At 39.7% G+C, this 18989-nt stretch overlaps 2 protein-coding genes across 2 annotated transcripts; both read right to left on the bottom strand.

Moving 5' to 3' along the window:
• Positions 1-6980: 6980 nt before the first annotated feature.
• On the bottom strand, positions 6981-9130 carry LOC147928368 (uncharacterized). Its single transcript, XM_087486108.1, has 3 exons — positions 8487-9130; positions 7906-8173; positions 6981-7136 (listed from the first exon to the last, which is right to left on the bottom strand). The coding sequence occupies exons 1-3, from the start codon at positions 9128-9130 to the stop codon at positions 6981-6983; spliced, it is 1068 nt and encodes a 355-aa protein (XP_087342234.1).
• Positions 9131-10935: 1805 nt separating this feature from the next.
• On the bottom strand, positions 10936-12144 carry LOC147928367 (uncharacterized). Its single transcript, XM_087486107.1, has 3 exons — positions 11737-12144; positions 11378-11532; positions 10936-11335 (listed from the first exon to the last, which is right to left on the bottom strand). Exons 1-3 carry the CDS (start codon positions 12142-12144, stop codon positions 10936-10938), a joined length of 963 nt encoding a protein of 320 aa, XP_087342233.1.
• Between the last annotated feature and the right edge of the window lie 6845 nt (positions 12145-18989).

Raw genomic sequence — 18989 nt, 5'->3', positions numbered from 1 at the left:
GCATCATTTAATGATTTAACTACTTTTAGTTGTGTTTGTTACCTAATCAAGTATATACATGCCATAAGCTCTTTGGAATGAACTAGCCCAATTAATGAGACACCAATGACGGAAAACAGATGTAAACCAGTTCAGAGAAGGATGAGAGTCCAACCAGTTTGCTGTATAAACCTGTTTAGCAATGACAATGAGGGTATCAAATTATCTCTTTTCACTTGGCACCATAAAGGGTTATTTTTTTACCAAAAAAAAAGTTACTATACAGGATAAGATTGATCAATCTTTTTTCAAGCTATGGTTTAATATCGGTGCTATAGCTCATCCTCTTTTTTTTTTTTTTTTTTTTTTTGTCCGAGTCATCGGTAACGATCTTCAATTCCAACGACTCTTGACATTACTCTCTTAATTTTTTCTTCTCCATCTGAATAATGAATGTCCCCTTGTTTGTTCTTACGTCATTAATGATCTCATTTTTGTCCTTTATATCAAATTTATGTGGAATTTGATGACGTGTTTGGTCTTTTTGGTCAAGGATTTAAAAACTCGTATCCCTGCTTTTCTGATGTAATAGCGATGGTTATGTCTAACTAACCCGGTCCACGACAAAAGCAAGGAGAAGCCATGGAATAGGAAATATAAATTTAGTGGAAAAAAATTTAGAGAATATATAAAACTTTTTAAGCCGTTTACATAAAGAAAAAACTTTCTAATCATATATTTTTATTTTATAATTGCAATATTTATTTTGGGCAACTTTTCCAACTATGGTCGTGAGCTTTTCAGTTAACAAAAGGTTTCTAAATTTTTGATGTGATTTTGTTGTACTAATATAATATTACTTGTGATTTTATTTAGTTTCTAAAACTCCGTTTTAGTTTTGTGTGTGTAGGGGCGTCACTTAAATATGACCGACCCGTCCACCAAATTCAGCCTCTCTCCTCAATCACACTTTGACATATGCAGTTCCCAGCCCTTAATTCCGGAACAAGAAAAACCAATTTTGTTGCTTGTTCCTATTATCAACATATTATCATCCACATATACATATACAATGATTGTATTAATTTTGGTTTTCTTAATGTACACACTTGTCGAACTCATTTATCTCGTAAAACCAAACAATTTCATTGTGTTGTCAAACTTGTCATGTCATTGTTTTAGTGCTTGCTTAAGTCCATACAAAAATTTCTTAAGCTTACAAACTTTTATCTCATGTCGTTTGACTATAAAACCTTTGGGTTGTTTTATATATATTTCTTCATCTAGTTCACCGTTTAGAAATGCTGTTTTAACATCTATTTGATGAATTTCTAGATCATATATGGCTGAAATTGCTATTAGCAATCTGATTGAAGTGATTTTAGTCACCGGAGAATATGTATCAAAGAAATCAAAACCTTCCTTTTGACGAAATCCTTTCGCCACTAGTCTTATTTTATATTTGTCAATTGTACCATTTGATCTCAACTTCTTAGTAAAGATCCATTTATGTCGAATTAATTTATTAGCAGGTGGTAAATCAACCAATTCCCATATATGATTACTCAAAATGTATTCAACTTCATTTTGAATTGCCTCTTTCCAATAAAGTGCTTCTGATGATTCATTAGCAGCCTTATAAGTTTGAGGTTCATATTCACTCAAATATGTCATAAAATCTGTACCAAAATCTTTACCAATTCTTCCTCTTTTACTTCTTCTCGGTTCATTTTTCTTCTTCTTGAACCTTTGAGGCACCTTCATCATCCTCATGTACCCGTTTGGTACTTGTTTTTAAAGGTTCTTTGTACGAAAAACATACTCAAAGAACTCAGCCTCATTTGATTTAATGATTGTATTTACCTTTAATTCAGCACAATCAGATTTATGAACTAAAAATATATAAGCGGCATTGTTTTCCGTATGACCAATGTATACACAATCCACCGTCTTTCGCCCAATAACAGTTCTTTTCGGTAAAGGTACTTGAACCTTTGCAAGGCAACCCCACACCTTCATATTTTTATATGAAGGAGTCTTATTCTTCCAGAATTCATCTTGGGTTTTATCACTTTTTTATGATGAATTTTATTCAATATTGAATTTGCCGTAAGGATAGCTTCACCCCATAAATTATGTGGTGCACCTGAATTGTTTAAAATGGAATTCATCATCTCTTTTAGTGTTCTATTTTTCCTTTCTGCCACTCCGTTTTTCTTCGGAGTATAAGGAGCTATAGTTTGATGAATGATTCCATGTGTAGAACAAAAATCTGAGAATTCATTTGACTTGTATTCTCCACCACGGTCAAACCTAAGAATCTTTATTCTCTTATTTAATTGATTTTCAACCTTAGCTTTATATTTCTTAAAAATATTCAAAGCCTCATCTTTAGTATCAATCAAATAGATATGACAAAACTTACTATAATCATCAATGAAAGGAATATAATAACTCTTTCTTTCACGACCTTGGTGTAGATAGAAAATCACACAAGTCACTATGTATCAAACCAAATAACACGTTTGATTTTTCCACAGATTTGTAAGAGTGCTTGAATACTTAGTTCCACACAAACTTCACATTTGCTTCTATTTATATTAGATTGTGTTTTGGTAACAATCCTAAATTTATCATTCTACGTAAAGAACGATAATTAAGATGTCCTTTTCTTGCATGGCATAAGTCACTTGAATCAAGCAAGTAAATAGAAGCAGAGCTATTGCCTACATTTTTATTAATGATTGGTACAACATTCAGTTTGAAAAGACCATCACAGAGATTGCCTTTTACGACATACACCCCACCTTTAGTGAGTACAAACTTATCAGATTCAAATAAAATCTTAAAATCTTTGTTGCTAAGAAGTGAACCCGAAATCAGATTCTTTCGAATCTCAGGAACATGGAGCACGTTGGTGAGTGCAAGTTCCTTCCCAGATGTGAGTTTCAAGACCACTTTGCATTTTTCTTCAATCATTGATGTGCTTTCGTTTCCCATATACAGTTTTTTTCCACCAGAACCGTGTTCATACGTTGCGAACATAATCAAGTCAGAGCACACATGCTTTGTCGCACCAGTGTCAACCCACCAATCATTAGAGTTTTTCATCATGTTTGCTTTGGAAATTACGGCAACAAACTGATCTTCGACAAGGTTTGCGTTATTTGCATCTCTACAAGATGTTCCATCTTTCTTGGCGGCAATCCTTAGCTCTATGGCCAGGCTTTCCACACACCCAATAAACATCTTATAGTTTCTTCTTGAAGTTAGAACCTATTGGTGGAATGAACATTCTCTTAACGTTTGAATTCTTTTTAAAGCCCTTGAATTTGGAATTGTTCCCTCAACTAAATTGGCCTTTGCTTCCATTGACGAGAATTCAGATTTCTCGTTCTTGCGATTTTCTTCTTCGACTCGAAGTTTCAGAATTAACTGCTCAAGACTCATATCTTCAATTATATGCTTTAGGTGGGTCTTGAAATCTTTCCAAGTTGGAGGCAATTTTTCAATAATGGATGCAACCAGAAAAGTTTCATTCAGCCCCATACCCTCATCCTCCAATTCATGAGAAGTTACTTGAATTTCTTCAACTTGTTTCACCACTGGAAGTGTAATATCCGCGGACCGGAATCCCGGTTTGGGAGGTGCATCGGTCGATGCAAGGCCGGTTTGTCGGGAAGCAATTTAAGTTAAACGCTGCGTTTTGAGGTTAGAGAAAACTTTTATCCAGAGAACCACTAGCTTGACCCTGAAGAAGTTGTTGCATCATTTGCTTCATTTCTTGATCAGGAGCCGGAGTAGGCTGAACCGGTTGAGGGCCGAATCCTGGTGGTGGTCCTGAGGGAGCTTGATAACCTTGTTGGAACTGTTGATTAGGCTCGAATCCTTGATTGTAAGGCACAAAAGGTTTTCGTTGACGTTGTTGTTGGTGCTGAGGAGGGTACACTTGATCTTGTGGATATGCAACGTTGGTGCTCCAGTAAGACTAATTGGGGTTCGTCGTATAAGGGTTTTAACCGTTGTTATAGCCACCTTGATTCTGGACGTAGCTGACCTCTCCAGATTGATCACCATCCCCATCTTGAACTTGGAAATGGTCATCTTCAGATACAAAGTGGATGGTCTTCTGCACACTTAGTAAGAGGCGATCAAGCTTGTCGTTGACAGTCTTGAGGTCCCTCTTTACTTGGTCTGTTAGGTTGTTCTATAGTGACTGGTGCGGGATGATCAGTGAGAGGATGAGCTTGTCGTGGTCTTTGTAACCGATTGATGTCGTCGATAGCAGTAAGGAGATTCTGGTGTCCTCTTGATCTGGTGTGCATGCAAGGTTGCAATCAACAGGTTCCTGATATGCAAAACAAACAAGGAGACAACCAAAACAAGTCAATACTCAGAATGAGAAGTGTAACAGAACTGAATCTTGCAAAACTTGAAATCTTAAATGTAGCAAAACGAATCCCCTATCACAAGTTGTAATACTTAAGGTTTCAATCCAGTTGGGAAACTTTACTAGCAATTGAGATGCAATCAAGAAATCACTAGTCAAGCCAATTCAAAGAGTGGTTTTATCTCTAACAATCCTAAAATGATTAGAACGCAAAACGGAAATGAGTTACAGAACTAGAAACGAGAATGCATGACAAGAAGCAAAAATGAATGAAAATAGAAACAAGTCTAAACATGAACTAAACAACAAGAAGCGAAACAGTCTCAGAGATGCAATAAAAATCAGAAAGAAAGAAGTCCTATGGATGGGAGTAATTGATGTCGGTGGAGTATCCTAGTCTATAGAGTGTTTAACATGCCACAAGCAAACTATCCTTAAACAATGAACATCACTACTTAGCTAATCCAATCTCTTGATAGAAGCTACTCAAACTTAACCACTTCCAAACCTAGCTCTCACTAGAGAAACATGATCAAGCAGGCATGACAAACAAGTTCATTTACGTCAACGAACATCCTAGACAACTAATCTCTTAGGCTAGGAATGTAAGTCTCTGGCACTAGTTGGTCAGACATTTCATCGAACAACTTTTGGATGTAGAAATGTCTAAGCCCTAGTTCCAATTGATCAGAGAGAAACTAGTATTTCTAACTCTAGTCCAGAAGGGAATCATACAAATCAAAGCTTAAACACCCTACATCCTAAGATCCTCCACCTAATCTATCCCATCCTCAAGAACTCTAACACTACTCAGATCTAGAAATCATCATCAATGATGCAAACTCAGAAAACATTGAATCAAGCATCATTAGATAGATAAAAAATGGGAAGAACAACTTTGTAGAAGAAATCAAATGCAAAAACTGAATAAACTCAAAGATATCAGATTACAAAGTCTGAGAACGTTTTAGGTGGCTAGGTAAAACCTTAAGGAAAAGAACAAAATGTATAAATTGTAAAAACATGTAAATATATGGCTAAAGACTTAACAAAATGTATTTATTGTAAAAACATGTAAATCCCTAAAACTTAAAACGACAAGGTAAAGAGTCGGTTTGGGAATCTCCTCAAGCGTATGAGACGGGGCATCTTCCTAACATGTGCGATCGAGTCGGTGATCTCATTGTGGCTCGAGCGAGGTGGCTCGAACGAATTCGAGTGACGCGCGTGATGGGTGGCTCGACTGGGTGGCTCGAAGGTGGCTCGAACGTGGGCTCGATCGGATGGCTCGAAAGTGGCTCAAACGTGGGCTCGATCGGATGGCTCGAAGGTGGCTCGAACGTGGGCTCGAGACGTGGCTTGACCGGTGGCTCGAACGGTGCTCGACCGGATGTCGTCATTAGTGGTTTTGGCCGCTTTTGTCGTCATTAGTGGTTTTGGCCGCTTTTGAAAGAAAAGAAAGAGAAAAAAGAAGTTATTAACTGTTCTTAAGGTTAATGGTGAGATTTTGGGAGTTTGGTGGCTGTTCGTGGGAGATCTGAAGCTAGGAGCATTGTAGGAACATGCTAGGAGCGTAGATCTATCGTATTAGGGTCAAAATCTTCTTTGGCAAAGGTGAGTGCATGATTATGGCTTATCTAAGCTTGAGATTTTTCTGATTTGCTTGTTGTATGTGTTATTTGGCTTGTTAGAACGTTGTTGAGTCGTAAGAGGCTTTGGGAAGCTTTTTTGTGGCATTGGATTTTGTTTGGGTGGTTTAGGGATGGAGATCCGGCGAGGAGCTTCGAGGAAGATGATGCTCGACATGTGCGTCGATCGATGCACTTTGTGCATCGGTCGATGCAACGTGAGAACGACGCGATTTGACCTAGGAGCATCGGCCGATGCAAGCGAATCTTGTATCGGTCGATGCTAGCTTGCGTCGGTCGATGCTACCCTATATGGTGTCGGTCGATGCATGGTTTGGTGTCGGTCGATGCAGTAGTCCTGGTTTGTTGTTTGCTTGTTGATTGTTGTTTGCTTGTTAATTGTTGTTTGATGGTTAGAGTTATCTCAATTGCTTGTGTGTATAGCCCAGTAGATGGGAGGATTGCCTCACTGAGTGTTTACTAAGTACTCACGCATCTCATATGTGTTGTGGTGCAGGTAAAGGCAAAATGTGATCGTGGAATTAAGGTGATGAAGAGGAGGATGTCCTAGTGGCTCGTTGATTGTGGTCTGACTTCTTTTATGTTATTAGAGTTGGGTCATTAGAACATTGCTAGGTTACTGGTTTTATGTTATGACTCTGTTGGATTGAATCATTGGTTTATTATTTATTGGTTATTAGTTTAAAGATTTCTTTTGGTTTTTCTGCTGTTTGTTTGGGTTGTGGTTAGGTGGCTAGTAAATATAGGACCACTAGTTAATATTTATTATTCAAAATTCAAGGAGGGTGTCACTCATCTTAAAATTCAAAATCTTTCCAACGATGAATTTCTTAGCACTTGCAACTTTAGACTTGTACTTCTTCTCCAATGATTCTCACAACTGTTTTGGGCTTTGGAAAATGTGATAAACATCGTAGAGAGAATCATCTAAGGCATTAATTATATAATTCTTGCACAAAAACTCATGCCTCTGATGCCTTGATGATTTCAACTGAAATGTCACCTTCAGCAGGAAGTTCCGGTGCTTCCGAAGTCAGGTATTGTGCCAGATGCAGCGCTGTTAGATAAAACAACATCTTTTCAATGTATTTCTTCACGACAGAAGCAGATTGATCCATCTATCAATTCCAAAACAACAAAGAGAAAAATTATGTCTTAGATTGATACTTCCAGAATATAGAAGCATATCAAACACACATATCAAAGAGAAACTCACTTGACAAATTCTCCTTCTTCAAAGTTAGAACAAATAGTAGAATGATAGAGGCTTGCTTTGAGCAATCTCCTAAGATAGAATTTCGTCCTTATGGTATAAGTAGTTAAGTGGACGTCTATACTCTGTTTTTCTTTCAAAAATTTATGGGAAAAAAAAGAAGAGACGAAACTATTATATCTCGTTTATGTCAAGTGATGTGTTTATATATTACACCAAACGTTGTTTCTACAACCGATGTATATGTGTCCTTTCCAATCGACGTATATGAAGAATGAAGGTACATGTATATTCATCGATGGACACAAGTTCTCTTCTTAGTTTAATTTAATTAAATCAAATTCATTAAATAAAACTCTAACAAGGATTGGTGAGAATGTAGTTCCCCTTGTCTGAGAATTAGGAAACTTTTCTGATTGACTTATGTTTGTGAGAGTCATTGCATATGTGTGCATGAGGAGTCATCTTGTGTGTGTTTGTATGTTTTCTTCAATAATATGATATCTCTCAATTTAAAAGAGACTGTCTAAAAGTGTGCTATACATCATGTCATCATGGTTTCGTGGAGCTTGTATATTACGGGTAGGGAGTCTATCCAAATTACTAATCCACATGTGGAAAGCGAACTTCGGCATTGCACCTTTAACCCAGACTGACGAGGTCCAATCTTTTACAATTGCTCGAGGTCGCAAAGCATCCCAAGTCTTTTCTGCTGAGAAATCCTGACACTCAAAGTCATTCACCTTCCAGATGTAGTAGTCTTGAGCCTGGTCTGGGGAGGGAGCCGGTAGAGAACAGAGATGATTGTGAATAAACAGCGCTGGTTCTGATCTTGTTAAGGGGAGTCTCCAAGCCATGTTCTGGTACGCATCGACCACCTTCGCAGTAAGTTGAACTCGTAGCTGACGGGAGCAATAGTCTCCAAGCTCTTGATCAGCGGACCTATGGTAGTCCAATTATCAAACCAAAATGAAGCCCTTGAACCATTGCGTATGATGGCCTTAACGAAATTCCCCGCGAGAGGTCTTAGGTTCAGTAGCATCCTCCAGGTCCAGGTGTCCGATGGGGTGACAACGATTTCCCAGAAGGATCTAGTTTTGAGGTGGTGGTGGTGGTGCCACTTAGCCCAAAGTGAGTCCTTTTGGTCGAACAGCAACCAAACTAGTCTCAGGTTTAAGGTTTTGTTCCATTCGGAGAGCCTCCTCAGGGCTAATCCTCCTTCATTTTTAGGTAGACAGCACTTATCCCAAGAAACCTTTGCCAATTTACCCTCATCAATGTTTCATAACCATAGGAATATAGAGCAGAGACTCTCAATCTCCTTATGCATCCTTTTGGTAGAATAAAAGTAGACATCCAGAAATTTATGGAACCGAAGATGACTGATGCTATTAACTGCACACGTTTTGCGAAAGACAGAAGCTTAGTCTTCCATGATCTGACTCTGGAGGATAGTATTTTGAGGATAGGCTCATACTCGGCGAGACAGAGCTTCCTGCTCATGAGAGGGAGGCCCAGGTATCTGATTGGCAGGGATCCTAAAGGAAAACCATAGGAGACCACGACCTGTTGCTCAATGGTGTCGAGGCCTACGAGGAATAGTTGGCTCTTAGACTTTTTGACTCTCAATCCAGACCATGATGCAAAATCCTCAAGAGTTTCACATATATCATGCAGAGAGGAACTGCCTCCATCGAACAAGATCATTACGTCGTCAGCAAACATAAGGTGAGAGAGTTGCAACACCACTGCTTTGGGGTAATAATGGACATATCCTGATTCATACTGCGAATGCAAAAGCCTTGAGAAAACCTCCAGTGCAAGTACAAACAGATAGGGAAGAGTGGGTCTCCCTGTCGTAGGCCTTTTGTACTGTTGAAAACCCCCTATTACAGCCATTTACTGATACCGAGAAGGAAGCAGTGGAAATACACTCATGTACCCTGTTTATAACTCTGACAGGGATGGCAAGGGCTTTCATGGCTGAAATAACGAAATCCCATCTCACAGAGTCGAACGCTTTGCGGAAGTCCACCTTTAGCATACCGCGGGGCGTGATGTTGGACCAGTTGTACCCTTAAACTAACTTTGTGGTGAGCATAACGTTTTCCGCCAGAGATCGACCAGGGAGAAAAGCAGACTGAGCAGGGGAGATGACCTTGGAGAGAAAACTCTGAAGCCGACCAATCAAGATGTAACATCCGCGAACCAAATTGGAGATTTAGGAAATGGGTGTCGATCGACACCAAGGGGAGTGTCGATCAACACCATCAATTGGTTGTTTTAATTCGTCGTTTTGGTTCGGTCTAGTTCAATTGAAGTGTCAAATCGGCGTATTTATAGAGAAATTTGACCTAGGGTCGTGGATTGTGAGAGTTTTGGTCGCCGCTTGGGAGAAGAAAAGAGAGAAAGGAGAGAACTTGTGAGTTGAGAGGTTTTTGGCTTGTTCTTGGTGGTTTTTGGTGAGATCTGTTCCTGTGGAGAGGAGATCTAGAGCTAATGACGAAGGAGGAGCTTCCTAAGGTGTTGGATTCGTTGCTATTGGTCAGAATCTTCCTGCAAAGAGGTGAGTTCATAACCATGGATGATTTAAGCCTGAGATCTGTTATGTTTTGCTTGTTCTATGTTGTTTGTGGTGTTGTTGTTGCTTGTGGTGGTTGTGTTATGGTTCTCATAGGTTCCTAAAGCTTATGGGTGAGTTTGGGATGGATTGGAGATGATTGGAAACGGAGATTCGATGATCGGCCTCGAGCAGAACGTGTCTTCGGGGTCTGTGTCGATCGACACCAGGTGGGTGTCACCAAGTAGAGGTCAGTGTCGATCGACACCATTTTGGCATCGGTCGACACCAACTTGTTCGTCGCTTGTTTCCTGGTTTGTTGTGTTGTTTGTGTTGATTAACATTTGAATCTCAGTTACTTGTGTGTATAGACCAGTAGATGAGAGGATTGCCTCACTAAGTATTTGTGATAATACTTACGCATCTTAATTGTTGTTTGTGGTGTGCAGGTTTGTGACGTGGAATCATGGTGATGAGGAGGAGGATGATCTAGGGTCTTGTTTGTGTGTTGTTGGATATATTGTTTATGTTGGAACCTTGGTTATAGTTATGTTAGGTTGTTGGATAGAATGGTTAGAAAATGTTTTTGTATTGGTGAAATGTTGGCTTATGTATTATTGATATGTTTCCGTTGTGCTTAATGGTTATTGCTGGTTTAATGAGGAGTTGTGGTTTGGGTTGGTTTAATTAAGTAGTATGGAATGCTTAATTCTATATTTTATTTGTTGTTATTATTATTAAAAAAAAAACGGGTTGGGTCGTTTCACAATAACTTTGCAATAACTTTGTAAAGCGTGTTTAGACGGGAAATGGGCCGAAAGTCTGAGGTGCAGGAAGCATTGATGGTCTTTGGGATGAGCACTAGGGATGTATCATTCCACTGCTTTAGCAAGAAGCCAAATGCGAAGAATTCAGTAATTGTGTCGGTAACTTCAGCTCCAATTATGCTCCAAGTGGCTATGAAGAACTCCGCGGGGAAGCCATCAGGTCTGCAACCCTTGTTTCTAGGTAAAGAGAGGAACGCCGCTTTGATTTCCTCTTTGGTAAACTGGAGCTCAAACTCCTTAGCTTCATCCTGGGAACAATGGTAAGTTAACAACAAATTCATATCCTCTTGTTCCATCATACAAGGCCCGATCTCTTCTCATAGAAGGCTTTCGAAGTATGTAGCACAATGGTCAATGATACCTTTAGGAAAATCAATATTCAAGCCAGACTCATTAACCAATGTGTTAATGGTGTTAATGGCTTTTCTTGAATCCGCGACTTGATGGAAACAGCTAGTGTTACTATTACCCGCAGCAAACCAAGACACTCTAGACTTCTGAAGAAAGAAATTTTCCTCGGCCTTAGAGAGGATAAGCCAATTGCGGTGTGCCTCAAGCTCATGCTCCGCGTTCTGAACCGAGGGGTCAGCAAGGGTGAGGGATTGGCAGCTTAATAGTCGTTCATAAGCTTCCTTGGTGCGTTTTTCAAGGTCTGAGTAGTTAGTTTTACTGAACTCCTTTATTGGTCTTTTTAGAGCTTTGAGCTTCTTTGAAACTCTTTACATAGCAGAGCCAAACACATTGATCGAGAACCAGTACTCTCTGAAAAGATTAAGAAACTCCAGGTTGTCGAGGAGGAAGTTAAAGAATTTGAAGGGACACTTCATTTTGACAGGGAAATCCTCCAGGACAACCGCAAAAGAGGCATGATCATAGAGATCTAGTTCCCCAAAAAAGCCGTAAGAAGATGGATACTGCATACACCAACTGTCGTTTGTCAGGATGCGGTCTAACTTCTTTGCCACTGGTCTGGAACTACTTTTGTTCCACCAGGTAAAGGTATTGCCTTTGTAAACTAAATTCGATCATTCAACATCCATCAAGCAGCTTCTGAAATCTCTGATTCTCCTGTCCACGTTTAAAGAAGCTGCTTGGGAGTGTTCCTGGGGATGGAGTACCTGGTTGAAATCGCCTAAGACAAGCCAGGTACGATCACCTATAGTTTTGTACAGCTCAACAATATCAGACCATAGCTCCTTTCTCTTTTCCTCCACATTTTCCGCGTACACCACTAAAACCACAATCCTGTCAAGGGAACCAGGGAGCAGGATCTCGCAGGTGATCATTTGAAGGGACTTCTCAATCACCACCACATGGACGCTAGGATCCCAAACCACCCAAATCTTGCCTAAGTCTGAAAAAGCATAATTAGAGTCATAAGACCAGCCAGGAAGAAGAGTGGTGATGAACTTCTGATCCTTAGACTGCTTTACATGAGTCTCGATGAGACCGCAAAAATGGCTTATTAGCCCTGAACCACTTTTTAAATCCGCTCTGATGGCTAGAGATATTGAAGCCTCAGACATTCCAACAAAAATTTCCCTCTGTATGCATAATTAATGAGAGAGTTTGAGGCCCTTGCCTTGCTGGATATTCTGTTGTCATTAAGACAACACTTTTATAAACTGTTCCTCTTCAGAGTCAGAAGACAGAATATCCGAAGAGTCCTCAGAGACCTCATTATCAGAGGAGCTACTCCAATTTGCAGACTGGACGAGAGCTGAAGTACTTGCGTCATCAGACTTGCAGCTAGCAAAAGATTGAGGTTGTGGCGACACACCCGGGACAACTTTCGAGGGAATTCTTTTGAAGGTTTCATCACTCTCCCTAAAGGGAAGCTTTCCCCCTGTCCTGGAACCAACTTGATTTGCCATTTCTATTCCAAAGGTCCCTTGTGATTCGGGCCCAACCTTGCGTCAGACGAGGAAGGAATCAGGGTCTTTGATCTCCTTCTGCGATTTCTTTTATCCTACCTAGGGTTCTTAACCTTTTGACTTCGGGAAAATCTTTGGAAGGTGGGTGGTGGAGATGCAGGCTGTGCAGGTGATAAAGGCTGCTCGACAGTGTCACAGACTGCGACCAATTTCTTTGCAGTGTGCACAAACAGGCGGCATCCAGGGGCTTGAGACTAGGATCCTACTGATCTCACAAGATTCAAATTTTACATTCACTGCTTTCAGGAGTGGTTTCCTTGGGTCGATAAGCATGAATACTTTAGCCACCTCAAGGTTAGTTTTATTAGCAGTGGAGGGGTGAAGGCATTGAGGGTCACCAACTAGACTCGCGATTCACTCAAGATCTTTCTCATGAAAGAATTGGAAGGGTACGTTCCGTAACTCAAGCCAGATGGGGGCAGAGGAAAGCTCTGGTTTGACAGGGATGAAAGAAAATTCCCATTTTGCAACGAACATTGTTTGGCCTTCGATTTGCCATAAGCTTTGAGTTAGAACCCTGTTGCGAGTCTGAGCATTTGGGATCCGGAAGAGGAAGGTGTTACCTTCCATTTAAGAGACATAAATGTCCCTGTAATTGCGACTCCAAATACCATTTACGATGTTGTGGATCATGCCTTGAGATGGAGGGTCTGAATAGAACTGACCCAGAACAAAGAACTCCCAATATTTTTTGTTTCTTGAGATTACTTCATTAGGGATGCTGACACACAGTTCTCCAGAGCGAAGAGTGAAACCTGAGTCCGTCTTCTTGAGTTTCTTTGAGGAACCCTTGACCCGATCGACCATGAGATCCAGATTTGATGCAGGTTTGGCTGCCTCAGCGGGAGCGTTCTCGACCTCTATAGGTAGTTTCCCAATGACCATCGGTACTTGATAAGAAGGTTTTCACCCAGGGTATCAATTCCCTATGCAGTTGTAGTACAAAGGGTTATCAATCCAAATGGTTGTTATGCTAGCAGATAAGATGTGATCAGAACAATGTAAGTCAAGCCAAACAATAATGGGGTTTTATCTAATAACCTCAAAGAAACAAAAAGGTAAATAAAACAAGAACCACACGATGCAAGCATTCCGGTACTGGATCGAGTGGGTAATCGGATAACAGAAGAAATCAAGAACACAAAGATGAACAACTCGAGGGTATAGACAAGGCTGGTGATTGAGTACCAATTCAGGTAAATGGTCGAGTTAAAGGTAAAAAGCTAAACAATCAAGTACGAAAGCTCCTAAGGAAGCGGTATTCGACTCATAAATGCTCCTGATCAATTTGGGATATCTCACATGCCTCAAGCAAATATTCCCTAGACAATGAATCTCTAAACCTTGCAAAAACACTCTCGTGATAGAAACAATCAACCTTAGTCACTCCCCTACCCAACTCTCGTTGGAGAAACATGACTAAGGAGGCATTAAAATCCGATTCATTATTGTCAATAAACTCCTTACACATCTAATCTCTTAGGCTAAGTGAGTAAATCTCTAGCATTGGTTGGTTCAAGCATTTCAACAACATCTCTCGATGGCAAAAGACCCTAGATCTAATCTCAACCTCTCGGTCTGAAAATAGCATTAAGACTACCAATCTAGAAAGGAATTTTTATAGAATAAACAACCAAGCTAAGATATCCTAATCGATCAAGAGCACATACTCGCCTATCCCATCCTTAGAAACTTTTATTCACTACTCATATCTCATGGTAAATAGCATAAAAGCACAAACAAATGAAAGTTGCATTAAATTGAAAATAAGATAAAAGTGATAGAATACAAAATCGAAACTGAAAAGAGTAGCAAAAGAAGTAAAAACTGAATCCTAACAAAGTAAGAAAAAGTGTAAATCGCTCTCTCTCTCTCTCCCTCTCAGAAGCTTTCACTCTCTGGTTCGTGAGTGTTTGCGGCTTGGTAGCGAGAAAATAAGGAGGGGGTTTATATATAGAAACCCATTTAACCTAGCTTCCCAGCTCTACCCGAAGGTCTGCACGATGTTCGAGTCGTGTGGATGCTGGGGTAGGTCTTCGGGTTTTTCTTTCTGCTCTTAGATCCTCTTTGGTCGGGTTAAGATTTCGACTGTTCTTCTCGCACGATCACTCCTTCGGGTACATGTTCCGGTTTTACCTCATTCTTCCCCTTTTTGGGCTCCAAAGCACCTGTTTTCATCCAAAATGCACAAATCCAACAATGCAGCACTCTAAACAGCCTAAATGCAATTTCCTAAGGTTATCGACCTAAAAATGCCAAGGTTAGGGTATATATAATGCAAAACATAGATGAAAAATGGTGTCTAAAACATGTAAATTAGAGAGTTATCAGTACTACTACTTTAGAAGAGCCATCAAACACGGCTGGTGCCGGAGACTCTAGAGTGTGATTTATGGCGGAGGACCCAACACCTGAGGCAGAGCCATCAACAGTGTAATCTGAAACCAGGTGACTTGTGATAGATCTGAGATAGGCACGGAACCCGAGGTCGTGCCCAAACTCGGATCTGGGCAAAGATTACCTTCTACGGAAGCATCGCTAGTAGGAGGGTGCTTGAATCGCCGGATCCTTTGCAGAGCCTGCTTTGGGTTCATGTCGGGCTTTGGATTGAGTGGGGAGGGAAGCACGAGCGTAGACTGTAGCGAATTTTTATGAGCCAAGGACAGCTCCCTTTAGCGGCTTCTTTTTCCTTTTCGACATCCGAAGAAATTTACCGACCACCAGCGTGAGGCCGGCATCGGGGGGAGGGGAAGAGAAGAGAGAGGTTTTCACCATGAGAGAGGTTTTCTTATCAACTGTTCAAAGTGTCATATTCCCAAACATGTGATGTTCTACCACCTTAAATGGTTTTGTTTGCATTTCAGTTTCTTTGACTTATACAAACATAGTACATGGATTTCAGTTTCTTTGATAGTACAAAATCATATATATATTTTGTTGCCAATAATTTTTTCCTATGAGTTCTTTGATTTTAGTCTGGTCCCTTTCGATTGATTTGTTCTCTATAAAAAAAAATCAAATCCTCGGAATAGTTTATATATCTATATATACAAAGTTGGTTTATTTTTTAAGTGACCTTAGTTCTGTGGCCAATAGTAAGTCTTTAATGTACAAGGTACCATCACGTCAGGGATCGAGTCCCGCTCCCTACGATTGTAGGGATTTGACTAATGGACCGGCCTGTTGTGGTCTAATGGTTGACAAAAAAAAAAGTTGGCTTTTTTTTTCCTCCACCTCATCACTTCTTATTTTCTATTTTAACAAATTAATCCACATCATCAGAGGACAAAAAAGCTAAAGTAAATGCATCAATTAATTCACTCATTTTTGTAATATTTTATTATTATTAAAACAATAATTTAAACTAAAAACGAAAAAAAAATACAACCAAAAAATATTAAAGTAAACTATGAATAGAGATTATATAAATATAAAATTAGATATTTCTATCATAATATATAATGATTGCGTAAATATTTGTAAGAAACTAGACATAGGAGAAAAATAAAAATATCATATATTTAATGGAACAACAATTATTTTCAAGAGTTACAAGAGTTTTTTTTAAAAACAAACACAAAAAATTTAAAGATATATTAAATCAACAGATTATTCAATTCTTGGTGTTATATTATAAATTCATGTTATCGAGTAAAAGTCGGTGTAAATTATTATTTCAATTATAGCAAAATTTACGTGTATTACAACATTGTCAAAGAAACTTCGCAATTGTAACATCCGCGAACCAATTATTGGTTTTCTGGGTTGGGTGTCGATCACCACCATGGTGGTGTCGGTCGACACCAATATTCTCTGGTTCGACCAATTCGATTTAATTATCGATTTAGACCGGTTTGGTTTAGGGAAAACCATTGAACCGAGATTTTAAAGGGAGAAAACGACCTAGGTCGTGTTTGGTTTTGTCTCACGCCGCTTTTGAGAAAAACAAAAGAGAGAAAAGTGTTTTGAGGTTCTAGAGAGAGATTGGGAGATTTCTTTGCTGTTCTTGAGAAATCCAAGGCTAGGAAGGAGTTAGAAGCTTGCTAGGAAGGTTGGATTTGTTGTTGTTGGTCTAAATCTTCTTGCAAAGAGGTGAGTGCATGACCATGGCTAATCTAAGCCTTTGATTTCCTTGTTCTTGCTTGTTTGTTGTTGTTTTGTGTGTTTTTCTTGCTGGGATTGGTTGCTACAGGTTCCTATGGACGTATTTGGCTTGGGTTATGAGTATTGGGCGATTTGGAGGAGGTTGGGAGCGAGATTCAACTCTCGCCTTCGAGCGGATCGCGATTGCAGAGGGAGTGTCGATCGAAACCAGCAAATTGGGCATCAATCGACACTGTGGGGTAGTGTCGATCGACACCAACGCCAGTGTCGGTCGACACTTGGCTGGTGTCGGTCGACACCTCCCTTCCAGCGAGACGATGTTTGATTTCCTGGTTTGTATGTTTTGTTTCTTGTTTGTTTGGAACATTGGAATCACTGTTGCTTGTGTGTATAGCCCAGTAGATGGGAGGATTGCCTCACTGACTGTTTATCAAATACTCTTGCATCTCAATATGTGTTTGTGTTGAAGGAAAAGGCAAAGTGTGATCGTGGAATCAAGGCGATGAAGAGGAGGATGTTTTAGGGACTCGATTGTATGTTGTCTGGAATTGCTAGATTGCTAGAGTTGGGTTTTTAGGAACATTGTTAGGTTGCCGGTTTCATGTTTCCTGATGTTTGATTATTGGATTGTTGTTATGGATATTTATTGGTTATATTATTATTGGATATTTATTGATATTGATATTTCCGCTGTTGTCTGTGGTTGTGGATAGGTGGCTAGTGGGTATAGGACCACTAGTTGTATTTTATATTATATTTATATTTATTATTTATTAATTAAAAAAAACAAAACAGGTCGGGTCGTTTCAGCGATAAAGGAGTGAGTATATTCACTAAGATTTCTTTATGTCTACATTAGTAAGCAATGATTACTCAACCGATAAAAAAAAGTATTAAAATATTAAAAGATTAAAAATAGCTATAGATATGTCTTCATAATCAATATATTATAAGTGAGATAATGGAATATGAAAAGAAAGTAGTTGTAAGAGATGCCAAGTGCATACAGGAAAATAAAGAAAGAATTATTTGTGAATAAATGTTAAAAGAAATAGATAAATTATATATTCCTTAATAAAATAAATTTAACATCTATATAGATTTTTATTTTTAATATTGGATAATTATAATTATATGTCACAGTTCACAATAATAACCAAAAAAGTATAGTCCCATGCAGCACGCGGATTATAAATATAGAATATATATATATATATATATATATAACTTTTGTTTTTTGACATGAACATAAAGTTCTTCACATCACCTGATCACCATTTTTGGGACGTTTAATTCTACAAATTTAAGTCAATCTCCAAAAAGTTGGTTTTATTTTATATAAGGGAATTAAAAAATCTAGAGCCAAACACAGTCTCCACACCCGGTCACCTCTATCAGCAAAAACAATTGCCATTCTATGACACCCCGGTTTTGCGGAGAAGTTTAAAAGAATTGATTTGGCCACCTATGTCACCAAAGTATACTTATCTTTTCGGTCAAGGGTCTTGAGAGAATTCAAGAGTTAAGCGTGCTTGAGCTGGAGTAATCTCTCAGGATAGGTGACCTTCTATGAAGTGACTACCGGAACTGTGCGAGTGAGGACAAAACACAGGGAAAGATCATGTGATGATTTGTAGGGACGGTAACAAGTCTTTAAAGCCTCCCGGACGTAACAAACCGGCCGTCGGATATAGATGGGCTCACGGGCCTAGTGACACGATGTGAGACCCATTAAGGAAGGTGGGCCCATGGACTGGGATTGGACATGGGACCCACTAAGAAGTGGCGGTCGGGGCGTTACAAGTGGTATCAGAGCAAAACCCAGACGAGTGTGGAGTTTAGTGGGCTCACACCATCGAGGGTCACGGTCATGGTGCGCAACGAGGACGTTGCAATCTGTTAGTGGGGGTGAATTATGACACTCCGGTTTGCGGAGAGGTTTAAAAGAATTGATTTGGCCACCTATGTCACCAAAGTGCACTTATCTTTTCGGTCAATGGTCCTGAGAGAACTTAAGAGTTAAGCGTACTTAAGCTGGAGTAGTCTCAGGATGGTGACCTTCTAGGAAGTTACTGCCGGAACTGTGCGAGTGAGGACAAAACACAGGGAAAGATCATGTGGTGATTTGTTGGAATGGTAACAAGTCTTTAAAGCCTCCCGGACGTAGCAAACCGGCCATCGGATATAGATGGGCTCACAGGCTTAGTGAGAGGATGTGAGGCCCATTAAAGAAGGTGGACCCATGGACTGGGATTAGACATGGAGCCCACTAAGAAGTGACGGTCGGGGCGTTACACATTCACCATGCGATTCAAGTAGCCCTCAATCGATGC

The sequence above is a fragment of the Camelina sativa genome, chromosome 14 (assembly GCF_030686135.1).
Source record: "Camelina sativa cultivar CO46 ecotype springtype chromosome 14, ASM3068613v1".
NCBI classification, from domain to species: domain Eukaryota; kingdom Viridiplantae; phylum Streptophyta; class Magnoliopsida; order Brassicales; family Brassicaceae; genus Camelina; species Camelina sativa.
This window is presented reverse-complemented; position numbering and strand designations above follow the sequence as displayed.

Coding starts and splice junctions, on each gene's coding strand:
- LOC147928368 (XM_087486108.1), bottom strand. CDS start 9,130: ATGGCTGTAATAGGGGGTTTTCAACAGTACAAAAGGCCTACGACAGGG. Junction 8,174..8,486: donor ATGAGGGTAAATTGGCAAAG/GTTTCTTGGGAT, acceptor GGACTACCATAG/GTCCGCTGATCAAGAGCTTG. Junction 7,137..7,905: donor CTTTGCGACCTCGAGCAATT/GTAAAAGATTGG, acceptor TGGAATTGATAG/ATGGATCAATCTGCTTCTGT.
- LOC147928367 (XM_087486107.1), bottom strand. CDS start 12,144: ATGTCTGAGGCTTCAATATCTCTAGCCATCAGAGCGGATTTAAAAAGT. Junction 11,533..11,736: donor TCTTAGGCGATTTCAACCAG/GTACTCCATCCC, acceptor TGGTGTATGCAG/TATCCATCTTCTTACGGCTT. Junction 11,336..11,377: donor TTTCTTAATCTTTTCAGAGA/GTACTGGTTCTC, acceptor TGCTATGTAAAG/AGTTTCAAAGAAGCTCAAAG.